Below are 13,480 nucleotides of genomic sequence, written 5' to 3'. Positions count from 1 at the left end.
GCTATACGTGTTCCAATTTGGGAGACTCTTAAAGTTATAGGGCTAGGATTGCAGTATACTGGGATGCCTCGACCTGGCCACTGCGACTCACACCTTTGCAAATGTGTGCAACTAAACACCTTGTTTTTAACGTAAACTGTTACACAGGGTCAAATAGTTTTGTTGCAGGCTGGCTGGTGAACTGGGAATTTGTTTGTTTTAGATGTGCTCCTTGCTGCAAAGGCTAGTTATAGGTTGGGGTGATTGCCGTTTGTACAGTTTGTGAATTGGTGTGGGGACACACTTGATACCTTTAGCTGCCATTGTGCCGTTTCTGGGTGTTCCATGCGTCCCCGCACCTTAAAGGAGAGGTGGGCTACCTCCGGGAAAACCTGCCCTTCGTTTATCCATTGCTATATGTGCTCAATTTGGGAGACTCAAAATTAGAGAGTTAGAACCTCAGTACACTGGGGTGCCTTGACGTAGCTACTGCAGCTCACACAAGTTTGCAACTAAACCACTTGTTTTTAATGTGAACTGTTAGCCAGGGCCAATTCGGTTTTGTTGCAGGCTAGCAGGTAAGTGAGCTGGGGATTGTGGTTTTGTTTTTTAGGGCTAAACAGGCTACCTGATATGACACATGGAGAGAAAGCACATGACTGCTCCTAATTTCTGGAAAATAGCCAATTTTTTTGCACTTCATGAAAACCTTCCGTACAAGAGGTTTTAGGACTTTAGCAACAGATCCCAAAAAGCAGTAGAAGCTCACTGCATGAATTTGTAGCATGGAGACAAATCTCCTATAGGAGTCACAACAGAATCTGAAGAAAGCCAATACAATATCCTCATTGACAGAGAGATTAAGTATCCATGTGCGCACAAAACCCAGGATAATCACCATTTGACATTCTGCTGTTTGAAATGAGTTTTAATTGAAAACGGTCAGGCATGAATGCATGTTGGAACATATACCTTGCTTGGTTCTGGATTCTTTAATCTCCTCACACAGTTTGTTGAATTCAGGATCCAGTTCAGCAGCAAAGATGGCATGTGCGGTGTCTTTCATCGTGCAGGCGCGGTGTCGGATGATTTTATCTGTACAAGACAATGCAGTGAGAAACTCATCAGACAAAATAGAAAAATATTACTTTGTAGAGCACGCTACAGCAAATCAGCATGTTGGGTTTCCCAATTTTTACAGGTCAAATACACATAGTTTGTAGGAGCCTACAAAGCCAACAGCAGCTTAAAAGTGTGGAGCTCTGATACAATGCAGCCACATATCTTTTTAATGAAATAAAATGGGGCCTGGATAAAAATAATTAAAACGTGTACAAGTCAAACTGATCATATAATGGAAAAATTGCAGATGGGCTCTGTCAAAATTGGAATATAATTTCAGCTTCTTTTGTCTGTGGGTATACCAATAGCACGGACATGCAGTCTGTAAAGTTGATACTTGCTCCATTTGCATTGTTCAGGTTCATGCCAGGTTTACTTTAAAGCAGAATTAAATGCTAGTATTTGGCTTAAAACTGCTCCCACCCTCTTCTGAAACCTATACTAACTACCCTGTAGAAGGAAGATGCTGATACTTATACTCAGAGCGGTCTGGTCAAGGGAACTCATCAGCGGCGCAGCTCTGGGAGGAGGAGAGAGTTATCGATAACAGATGGAATGCCTGGATAGTGATGCCACTCAAAGGATTACTATGTCCCTCCTCTCCCCTGAAGCCAGAGCTGGGAGCCAATCGCATGATTGAAGCGTCTTGAGAATTGGTAAGTATAAGCATTTTTGAATCGGTAAACAGAAGCATCTTTCTTCTTTTAGAGTACATAGTATAGGTTGTAGAAGCGGGATCAGTTTTAAGCTTGCTTAGCACTAGCATTGAATGAGCAGTCTTAAGCTTAGTTGGAACTAGTGTTGAATTCTGCTTTACAGCGTAACTCCACTTTTGTTGAGAACCCCCCCCCCCCCCCCCCCCCGGTGATCTCTGTACATTGCAAGGATTTTAACAAACTTTGTTGCAGATTCCTTCCTTATTATTCTGAAGAAATCCCTGTTTGTTCCCCTGTGCTGAGTGGGACTGGGAGTGGATTCATAATTATCAATCAGCTGTGGAAGCTAAAGGACACCAATGAAGAAATCTGCTGGGCCTGAATCCCTTTAGACGTGTTCCTATTGGGAGTATAATAATAATAACATTTTTGTTCTAGGGATTTCCCAGAAATCTACTTGTAACTTAGGCAGACTTCTGGGAAAATCAGTGAGCCAATCACACAAGCAGGAAATGTGTGTGGGGGACGTTCTGTACACATTCTGTGTACAGAACTCCAGGTAGCCACATTGCAATTTCAGAGAATTAAAACGGCTGCAGATAGAAAAGGAAAGGTCATTTACTCAATACGCTATATTGTTTTTTTATTTGCCATTTTTTCCCCCCATGAAAGTGGACTTACCCTTTAACCACTTGCCGACTGCCCCACACAGATTTATTGCGGCAGGGCGGCTCAGCTGCACATAATCACGTACATGATTTTGTGCACGCGGTCTCAGCGGCGCGCGTGTGCCACCGGAGTTACATTTTCCGCTGTGATTAGACACAGCGGGAGCCAGACTGCAGGAAGAGCGGGCACAATAGCCGCCAGCCTCCCCTAATCTTCGGGGAATGTGACAGGAGAGCCGCCTGCCTATGTAAAAAAAGCAGGCGACTCTCCTGTCAGACAGACACAGTGAGATCGTGTTTCTCAGCTAAGCTGAAACACTGATCTCCGTGTGCCTTTCACAGAGCCCCCCCCCACAGTTGGTAAGCACAATTAGGCTTACACTTAACCCCTTGATGAACCCCAGTATTAACCCCTTCCCTGCCAGTGTCATACAGTAACGGTGCATATTTTTTAGCACTGATCACTGTATTGGTTTCACTGGTCTCCGATTTGTGCGCCGCAATGTCGCAGTCCCACTAGAAATTGCTGATCGCCACCGATACTAAAAAAAATAAATAAAAAAAGTAAAAAAATCTATCCCATCTTTTTTAAACGCTATAACACTTGCGCAAACCAATATACGCTTTTTGGGGGTTTTACCAAAAATATGTATCTCTATTTGTGGGGGGGGGGGGGGGGGGGTTGACATCAATTGTATTTGGGTACAGCGTCAAACGACCGTGCAATTGTTAAGTAACGCTGTGCCAAAAATCGCAAAAAAATGGCCTGGTCATTAAGGGGGTAAAACCTTCCGAACCTGAAGTGGATGAAGTAAACCTGGCACAAACCTAAACATTTTAAATGGAAATGGGTTACCTTTACTGCATGTTAGTGCTATTGGTAGACGCACAGATAAAAGAAGCTGAAGTTATATGCAGATTTTGACTTGTTAAGCTTGGCATTAGAAGGGGGGGCAGTTTTAAGCCTAGTTAGTACTAGCCTGGACTTCCACTCTAACCACTTCAATACAGGGCACTTTACCCCCCTTCCTGCGTAGGCCAATTTTCAGCTTTTGGCGCTGATACGCTTTGAATGATAATTGCACGGTCATGCAACGCTGTATCCAAACATAACTTTTTATCATTTTTTTTCCTACAAATAGAGCTTTCTTTTGGTGGTATTTGATCACCTCTGGGTTTCTTTTTTGCTAAACAAATAAAATTTTGGAAAAAAAAAAAAGTTTGTTAAAAATGTTGTAAATAAGTATATTTCCGCCCGAACTAATGAGCAATGATGAGGCCACACTGAGGAGCACTGATAGGCGGCACTAATGGGCACTGTTAGGTGGCACTGATTGGAATCCCTAATAGGCACTGATTGACACCTTTAATTAGCACTGATTGGCATCCCTGGTGGGCTCTAGTGGGCACCCCTGGTGGGTCTGCACAGATAATCAATGCGCTGATTATTAGTGCAGACCCCCTCCCAACCCTGTCAGGAGAGCCCCCCGATCGGCTCTCCTCTACCCGCGCCTCGTCAGCGCGAATGGACGAAAGCCTGAGGTGAAACCTGACAGTGTCAGATGGACCGAAACAATGTCCCAGAGGTGTATTAGTGGCTTTAGATCAGGTGAGCATGGGGGCCATTCAATGGTATTCATTTCTTCATTCTCCAGGAACTGGCTGCATACTCTCGCCACATAAGGCCAGGCTCTGTCGTGCAGGAGGAACTCGGGACCGACTGCACCAGCGTACGGTTTGACCATGGGTCCAAGGATTTCATCCTGATTCCTAATGGTAGTCAGGGTGCCATTGTCTAGCCTGTAGAGGTCTGTGCGTCCCTCCATAGATATGCCTCCCCAGACCACCACTGACCCAACCAACAAACCGGCCGTGCTGAACGATGTTACAGGCAGCATAACATTCTCCATGGCTTCTCCAGACTCTTTCACATCTGTCACGTGTTTAGGGGAAACCAGTGTTTTCATCTGTGAACAGTAAAGAGCGCCAGTGGAGGACCTGCCAATTCTGGTGTTCAATAGCAAATGTCAAACGAGCTCCACAGTGCTGGGCAGTGAGAGCACAGGGCCCACTAGCAGACATCGGGCCCTCAGGCCACCCTCATGAAGTCTGTTTGATTGTTTGGTCAGAGACATTCAGACCAGTGGCCTGCTGGAGGTTATTTTTTAGAGCTCTGGCAGTGTTTACAAAGTGTTTACAAAAGGAACAGATACCGATCCTGCTGCTAGGTTAAGGACCCTCTACAGCCACATCCAGCTCTCCTAGAGTAACTGTCTCCCAGAATCTCCCCCATGCTCTTGAGACTATGCTGGGAGACACAGTAAACCTTTTGGCAATGCCACGTATTGATGTGCCACCCTGGAGGAGTTGGAATGTCTCAGCAACCTCTATAGGGTCCAAGTATCGCCTCATGCTATCAGTAGTGACACTGACCCTAGCCAAGTGCAAAACTAGTGAAAAACAGTCAGAAAAAAATGACTAGGGGAAAAAAAAAAAAATTATTACTGTTTTGGGGGTTGTCTCATTGTTGCCTGTCTAGTGCACCTGTTAATTTAACACTAAATCAGCTGAAAATGGTTAAAAACCCCCTCTGCTACTTAACTGACCTGATCAATATCCCAGAAGTTTAATGTACTCTGATTAAAAAGTGTTCCTTAAGTTTTTATAAACAGTGTATTAAACTTAACACTAGCACTTGACGGACTATAGGTTAAAGTAAAAGACCAACCAAAGCTTTTATTTTCCCCCTGGCTAGACTTGTTATAACCTCTATCAGGTTAGAATAAGTGAGGGGTAATCACTCCAGTAGAAACACAGGCAGCAGTTAACCACTTTTGGTGACATGGGGAGAGTTTACATTCTTCTCCGATTAGGCTGAATTTCCAACAGGTATTCCAGACTGATAAAAAGCTGAAATAAGTTCAATCACTTCACAACTTCAGGCAAAAAATAGACAAATAAAAAGTTTGGCTAAAGATATACAGTTAATAATCAAAAAAATCTGTGTCAGAAAAGATAGGAATTCTAAGTACGAGTACTACCTTCCTTCAACATTTACACTGTGCCTCTGTGCCCTGGGCATGCTAGTCTATTAAATGAATGTGTCCAGGCAGGAATTTAAAGGTTGTGGTTAGACTGCCCATCTGAACATAGAAAATATCTGCTATACTTCCCAACTCTCAAACCATTGCTATTATCGAGTAATGCAAAAAAGGATGCAAGACATAGGTGAGCTTACAGATGTACTGGACCCCCGCAGAATGATCTGCTTTTACCTAAGAATTGTAAATCAGGAAAAGGAGATCTTATCTAAGTTTTAAAAATCCCTTAAACTGGTATGATACTGGCAAGAATTATATGCTACCATTAACCAAGCATTTCCCCTAGTTTTTTCTCCTAAATCAAAGATGGGTCTCTTGGGCATTTGGGACTCCCCTGTGATGACCTGCCACCTAATGCCAGTGCATTGAAAATGTAAACCCTATGTGCTCCTCAGACTAACATAAGTGTGGAGGAACAGAAATTAGTTTAGAAGAAAGCTGCGCACAAATAAAAAAAAAAAAGACGCTTGGTAGCACTTAAAAGTAGATTTTTTTTTTTGCATTAAGTGCGGAGAGACAAAAAACAAAATCTTAAGTTGATACCAAATGGTCTAGTGGCTGAATGTATTGAGCTGAAAATGGCTTTGCAGAGGAGGTTTACACAGTAACAGGATCCCTAAATGTCATTTGAAAGTAAAAAGAAATGGAAAAATCCCTGCTATTCAAAAAAAGTGTGTGGGCCAGTGTCACCCTTGCAGTGGGACTGTCTTGGAAAATCTGGGCAAAAACCGGCTTTACTGAGTAGTGAAAGCAAACAAGGCCCGATGAGCCAATGCACTACATACTCACAAACTGAGAAGTTAGTGAGTGCTGTCAGTGACCAGCAATGACAAAATCACTACAGGGAGACAGTGGATTCAGACCAGAGACTAGAAATTACACAGTGTCGAGGAAGCAGGAGCTGCAAACAGAAAGACCTTCTTCCAGGCAGATAAGGTGGGAGAATGAATACAGATTGTCAATGTGCAATACTTCCCCCTGGTAAATGACAGGTATTCAACATCAGTCTGAAGTGTCCCTGTATCAAGGGTAGGAAAAAAATGAAACGTGCTTAATAACTTCCAGTGATAGATTAATAGAAGATCAACTTACTAGGAGTTTGGGTCCAGTAAGGGCTGATGATTAAGCCAGGAAAGTGCACAGTAGAACACGCAGTATATCAGTTTTGGAATGATCAGAATATGTAGAAAATGGAGACGTACATGACTGGGTCCTATCGGAACGGGCCACATTAACAACTTGGTGAAATAGTCTGCAGCTAACATAACAGAACGCAATTGTTTGCCAGGCACTAGAAAACAGAGTTCAGTGGGGAAATGCCATTTATCAGACCGGCCCACAATTCCCCACAATAAGTGAAGAGGGTAGGCTTTTTACAGCCACTCTGAGGAAACACTTATATATTCCAGCCTGAAATAAATAGTTACAAAAATGAGCTGGCTGGTCACTTGAGACAGTACGAGAAGTGCTGAGGGAATATTTTCATTCAGTGTAAGCTCCGTATGACAAATTGTCAGGGATTGGTGCTGTTACAGACTGTATCATGGCCTTGACTAGAAAACACACTGCAGCTAACAGAACAGAATGTCTGGAACGAGACAGAACGCAGATCTCAGAGAGCAATTGTCATATTCACGATGAACTATATACATTAGTGGGAAAATAGTAGGGCTTCCACAGCTATACACCCAACAGTACACTGGGACTGGGAAGCACCACAGTGTAGCGCTCGATGCCCAAAGATGACAACCAAGTTAATCCCGGCTTTGTTTAGGCATATGCACAAGGATGTTTTTAGGAGACTGGATCACATGTGAACGGCTGCATCACGGCTCTGGTCCTGTAAAGTGTTCTGTAGCCAATAAACCAGTACATTAAATGTCTGGGAAGTGCCACAAGCAGAGTCCAGTGCCCAAGGCTCACATTACAGCCAGATCTAGCAGTTTTCTGTCCAGCAGGGGCCTAGTATACTCTCAAAGGCAGTGAAGAAAATTTGATGATCTGAGTAGCTGATGTACAAAGACAAGTTCAAGCAGTTATAGAAAATTTGAAGAAAAGAAAAATGATCCACAGAATATTGAAAATTCTGATAGAGGTGTAGAAAATGAAAAAACTACAAAAAGCATTCAATCTCCTAGGAGACACGAATGGAAAAAAAAAAAAAGGGAACGGCATGACAGTAAGAGGCATGGTTATGCAAGGATTTTGTTTTGGCAGTGGATAATATGCAGCCACACTACATTACAGTAATAAACTAGGACGGTTCACAGTACAAGACCTAATGAGGGTAAAGATGGGACCACGGTGAACCTGCTGCATCTAGTATCTTGATATACAATATGATGCATAGATTTAATTGGAGATTCATAGCATCTGTTACAAAATGTTATGGATGGTTTATACTGGGTATTCTGGTAATGTTTTACCTTATCTGGTGGTTACTTGCCACTTTAATAAATCTCTATTGGCATTCGCATACTTTTCAGAATGAGTGTACGGTAAAGTCTCGTAACTAGGGGTTTTAGGTTGGATTTCGGGATCTGCATGGTGTGTTCACTATTTGTACATGGCGTGACTGCATGGCGTGTCCACTATTTGTACATTTTACACACCTGATTCTAATCTGTGGCAGGACCTAGTTCAACAAAGCTTTTTATTTCCATCTGTGACCCTAATGGGGATATATATTGTCACTTACTGTCCCTGTAACACCAGTACATGAAATGGGGGATGCAGTAGTCACAAGAAGGCAGATACAGCAATAAAAAAATGTCAGAAGTTTTAACCCTTCCTTGCTCAACTATATGTTTTTTCAGTCTGCATAGAACAGAAGTGTGAAAAAAAATGGATTACCGTAAAATCCTTTTCTCTTAAGCTCATTGACAGACGTAGTCTTCTTGATTCTCAAGAGCTGGGTTATGTTGTCTCCGCAGGAGTAGGACTAGGCAGAAAGACAAAACGTTCTGGCTCCACCTTAGGGGCAGTCCCTGAGGGTATATCCTCCCTCTCTCTGCTACAGGGAATCAGTTCTGTTCTAAAGCAGTAACAGAGAATTTAACCCAACCCAACTCAATGATAGAGGGGCGGGTACTACGTCTGTCAATGAGCTTAAGAGAAAAGGATTTTACGGTAAGATCTTACAAAAAATCCATTTTTCTCTATCGCTCATTGACAGACGTAGTCTTCTTGATTCTCAAGAGCTGGGACATCCAGAAGCAGTGCCACAAATGAGGGGTGGGATTGACAAAAATCAAATCCAATCTAGAAGGCCCAACCGGTGCCAAACTAGAAGTTTTAAAGGCTCATTATAAACAAGGAATGAGACTAAAAAGAAAAATTTCCAAGGGAAAAAAACCCTCGAGGCAGACCACTGGTCTCCTCAAATGGCGGCCTGCAAAACCTTGCGGCCAAACACGGCATCAGATGATGCCATTACATCAACTTTATAATGTTTTGTAAAGGTATGCACCGACGACCAGGTAGCCGCCTTGCACACCTGGACCACTGACGCCTGATGGCGAAAGGCCCATGACGCACTAAGCGCCCGAGTGGAGTGCGCCTTAACAGGGAACGGTGGCTCCCGACCCTTAATAGAATAAGCCTGTACCACCGTCTGTCTGATCCATCTGGAAATGGTCGCGGCAGATGCAGGCAACCCCTTTTTGGGTCCATCCGGGATCACAAAAAGTGAATCCGTCTTGCGAAACGAGTCTGTCGTTTTCAAGTATACCCTGATCGCCCGGACCACATCCAAGGAGTGTAAAGCAAACTCCCGAGGATGACTGGGCTTAGGACACAGGGAAGGTAATACAATTTCTTCATTCAGATGAAATTCTGAAACCACTTTTGGTAGGAAGGATGGATTCGGATGAAGAACCACCTTATCTCTATGAACCACCAGATATGGTGAACGACAAGATAATGCGGCCAGTTCTGACACCCTGCGTGCAGAAGTAATAGCCACCAAGAAGGCCACCTTCTGGGACAACGTAGGTAGAGGAATCTCCCTAATATCTTCAAAGGGAGGTTTCTGAAGAACCGACAACACTAAATTAAGATCCCAGGGTGGTAACGGCGCGCGCACTGGCGGAGCCAGATGTCGCACCCCCTGGATGAAATTCCGCACCAAGGAATGAGTAGCCAAAGGCTTCTGAAAGAAGATAGCTAATGCTGAGACCTGACCCTTGATAGTACTCAAGGCCAGTTTCTGCTCAACCCCTTGTTGCAGAAAAGCTAATATTCGACTAATCGAATAAGACCGTGGACGGAACCCCAGAGGTTCACACCATGCAATGTAGGACTTCCATGTACGATGATAAATCTTTCTGGAAGTCGCTTTCCTTGCTTCAACTAGAGTAGGAATAACTGAAGCTGACAAACCTTTGTCCTTCAGCACCTGGGTCTCAATAGCCAGGCCGTTAAAGCCAGCGATCGTAAAGCAGGATGGAAGATCGGTCCCTGAGACAGTAGATCCTCCCTGAGAGGAAGTCTCCATGGGACGTCCGCCACCAGTCTGACCATGTCGGCGTACCAAGCTCGACGAGGCCAGTCCGGAGCTACCAGGATTACTGGGATTCCTTCCTCCTCTACCCTGCGAAGAAGTCTTGGCAGTAACGCGAGAGGAGGGAAGGCATATATTAGCTGGTATTGCCCCCACGGGGCGAACAGTGCGTCTGCGGTTTCTGCTAGAGGATCGCGGGAGCGAGCCACGAATCTCTGAACTTTCCTGTTGAATCGTGATGCCAACAGATCCACATCCGGGGTGCCCCACCGTAGGCACAACTGGTGGAAAACGTCTGGATGGAGGGACCATTCCCCCTGATCCAGGGTCTGACGGCTGAGATAATCTGCCTGCCAATTCTCCACCCCCGGAATGAACACCGCAGAGATCGCTGGAACAAATCGTTCCGCCCAGCGAAGAATGCAAGCCACTTCTTTGGCCGCTCGGACACTCTTGGTGCCCCCCTGGTGATGGACATAAGCCACGGCCGTGGCATTGTCCGACTGGATCCGAACCGGGCTGCCCTGGAGCTGCTCGGTCCAGTGAATCAGACAAAGTCTGATCGCTCTCAGTTCCAATACATTTATCGGCAACCTGGATTCTTCCTGGGACCAAAGTCCCTGGACAGATAACTGACCGAGAATTCCTCCCCATCCGGATAGGCTGGCATCCGTGGTCACTATCGTCCAATATATTGGCAGAAATGACTTTCCCTGGCTGAGCATCGGAGACCGAAGCCACCAGACCAGAGACTCTCTGGTCTGTTTGCTCAATCGGATCTGATTGTCCAGGGATTCCAGATTCCGATTCCATCTGAGAAGAATCTCTTGCTGAAGAATTCGGGTATGGGACTGGGCAAATGGGACTGCTTCGAAGGAAGCCACCATCAACCCCAGAACCCTCATGCAAGTCCGAAGGGAAGACCAGCTGTTGGATAGTAACAACTGGACTGCTGATTGAATCTTTCGGAGTTTCCCTACCGGAAGGAAAACTCTTGTCCTGACTGTGTCTAGAATTAGACCCAGATATTCGAGCCTCTGGGTGGGAACCAGAAATGACTTTTGCTGGTTCACCAGCCACCCGAATTCCTGTAAAGAAATCATAGTAATTTCTATGTTTTGTAGCAAGGTCTGAGGAGACTCTGCATGAAGCAGAAGATCGTCTAGGTAACCAAGAATCGATATGCCTCTTTGGCGCAGTAGTGCCAACATTGGGGCCAACACCTTCGTGAAGACCCGAGGAGCCGTGCCGAGACCGAAAGGTAACGCCACAAACTGATAGTGGTTCTCTTCTACGGAAAAGCGTAGAAACCGCTGATGTCCTGCGAAAATGGGAATGTGAAGATATGCGTCCTTGATGTCTATGGACGCTAGGACATCCCCTGGATGCAGGAAGGCTGCTACTGTGCGAATGGACTCCATTCTGAATCTTCTTATGTTGACGAAAGAATTGAGTGCCCTTAAGTCCAGAATTGGACGCACTTTGCCCTCTTTCCTGGGTATTGTAAATAGGTTTGAATAAAACCCTTGAAAACGTTCTGTCCAAGGAACGTGGACTACCACTCCTTGTTGTAGTAAATCCGTGACTGCTCTCCGCAGATCTTGTAAACGATCCGGGGATAGTCGAATATTGGAAGGGAAGAATCGCGCCGGTGGGAGAGATCGAAACTCGATCTTGTACCCTGACCTTATGACTTCGCAAACCCACTTGTCCGGGATTCTGGAAAGCCATGGATCCGGGAACCGGCGAAGACGTCCCCCCACCCCAGTTATGGGTGGGGGCGCACCTTCAGGCTTTGGACGATTTATCTTCAGGTCTGGAGGGGGCGGGCTTTTGCTTGCCCGACCAACGACCCCTGACGCCTCCTGAAGGAGCTTTGGAGGACTTAATTTTTTCACCCGCGGGACGAAAAAACCTCTTGTGAGCAGAAAAAGAAGGCCCTCGTCTTTGACGAGTTCCTTTACCTTTAAAATTTTGCGGTAAAAAGGTGCTCTTTCCACCCGTGAGATCCTTAATGATCTCATCTAAGTTGGCTCCAAATAGACGCTCTCCTAAAAAGGGGATATTAGCCAATGCTTTTTTGGAACCTTGGTCGGCTAACCAACCTTTTAGCCACAGTGTACGCCTGAGAACCACTGCTGAGACTGATGCTCGCGCCAATAATGGAGTGGCGTCTAACGCCGCATCACATACAAACTGTAACCCCTGTATCATTTGTTCCAACAAATCTGATACCGCCTGAGGGACCTCTTCTAAGTCCCGGCGTAACCACTTGGTCCATTCAGTTACAGCCTGCGAAACCAGACCAATAGCTATTATAGGTCTGAAAGCTGATCCAATCAAGGAAAACATGGTGCGAGACATAGCTTCTATCTTGCGATCCACTGGATCTTTAAAAGACGGAGCGTCTTCTAGAGGAATAACCGTGGCTTTATTCAATCTAGCAATTGGTGAATCCACCACAGGTGGTTCTGTCCATTTCTTAATGAGGGTTTCCTCAAACGGATAACGCCTGTTAATGCGTTTAGAAATAGTAAAAGTGCGTTTTGGCAGACGCCATTCTTCTTCGATTGGATTGCCAAAACATTTGGGCAATGGAAAAACCTTCGCCACTTTGATGCGTTTTTTAGTCCCAAAAGGGATTTCAGTTTCAGCTATTTCCGACGGAATACCCTGTAATCTTAAGGTTTCTTGAACAGATACAATGAGTGCGTTTACCAACGCTTCCTCTCTGGCTATGGCTGATGCCGAAACATCCTCCTCACTGTCTGAAGAGACAGTACCCGAGACACCAATCCCAGATGAAGTACCTGCAACTGCAGAAATAGGCTCAGAGTCTGAATCCGAGGTTTCAGATAATAAGGGGTTAGGCGGGGGTCGCTTTCTTGCGCCCTGTCCCTGACAAGCCAATTCCACCCGGGACACAAAAGTTTCCATAATAGCTGACAATGATTCAATCGTCAGTGGGGTGCTGGAGGATCCTGCAGACCCCTCGAGGGGATCCGGAGGAGATACATGAGTGGCAGGGTCCATGTTAATTCAGGACACTTTTGCCAGAAAAAACAAAAATTTTTTTTTTTTTTGTGTCTCCCCCTAGCGCAATAGCGCCCCTCAGAGTACCTGCTTCTCGATCCCCACAGAGAGAGAGAGGGACCCTCAAGGCTCACCAACCGATGCAGTGAAGTTTCCAACCAACTGCAGTCAGTGTCTGTCTTTTACAGACTGGAAGGAGCTGTTGCTTTTTCCCGGGTAGAAGGACGTGGCTCCGCCCCCTGTGTACGCCTTCCGGCGTTCCCAGCTCTCCACGAGGTAGCTGGGCTCATGAAACATGGCCGCCCCCATACAAGAGACATAAGACTCCAAAAACATGGCGGCCGGCGTGACCTGAGGACATACATGCACTTGGTCTACGGCAAAATGGCGGCGGACCGCCGAAATCGTTTTTCCAGCACA

At 45.4% G+C, this 13,480-nt stretch overlaps 1 protein-coding gene across 4 annotated transcripts in view; it reads right to left on the bottom strand.

The window, feature by feature from the left end:
- Positions 1–13,480, bottom strand: part of ATAD2B (ATPase family AAA domain containing 2B) — a 346,270-nt gene that overhangs the window by 97,589 nt on the left and 235,201 nt on the right. For all 4 annotated transcript variants that reach the window (XM_082251749.1, XM_082251750.1, XM_082251751.1 and 1 more), the window contains exon 23: positions 952–1,074. In XM_082251749.1, the coding sequence (XP_082107875.1) occupies positions 952–1,074 (123 nt within the window). The remainder of the gene's footprint in view (positions 1–951; positions 1,075–13,480) is intronic.

This window comes from Pelophylax lessonae, assembly GCF_965119305.1.
Source record: "Pelophylax lessonae genome assembly, chromosome: 3".
NCBI lineage: Eukaryota > Metazoa > Chordata > Amphibia > Anura > Ranidae > Pelophylax > Pelophylax lessonae.
The sequence above is the reverse complement of the archived record's forward strand: the minus strand, read 5'-3'. Positions and strand labels throughout refer to the sequence as shown.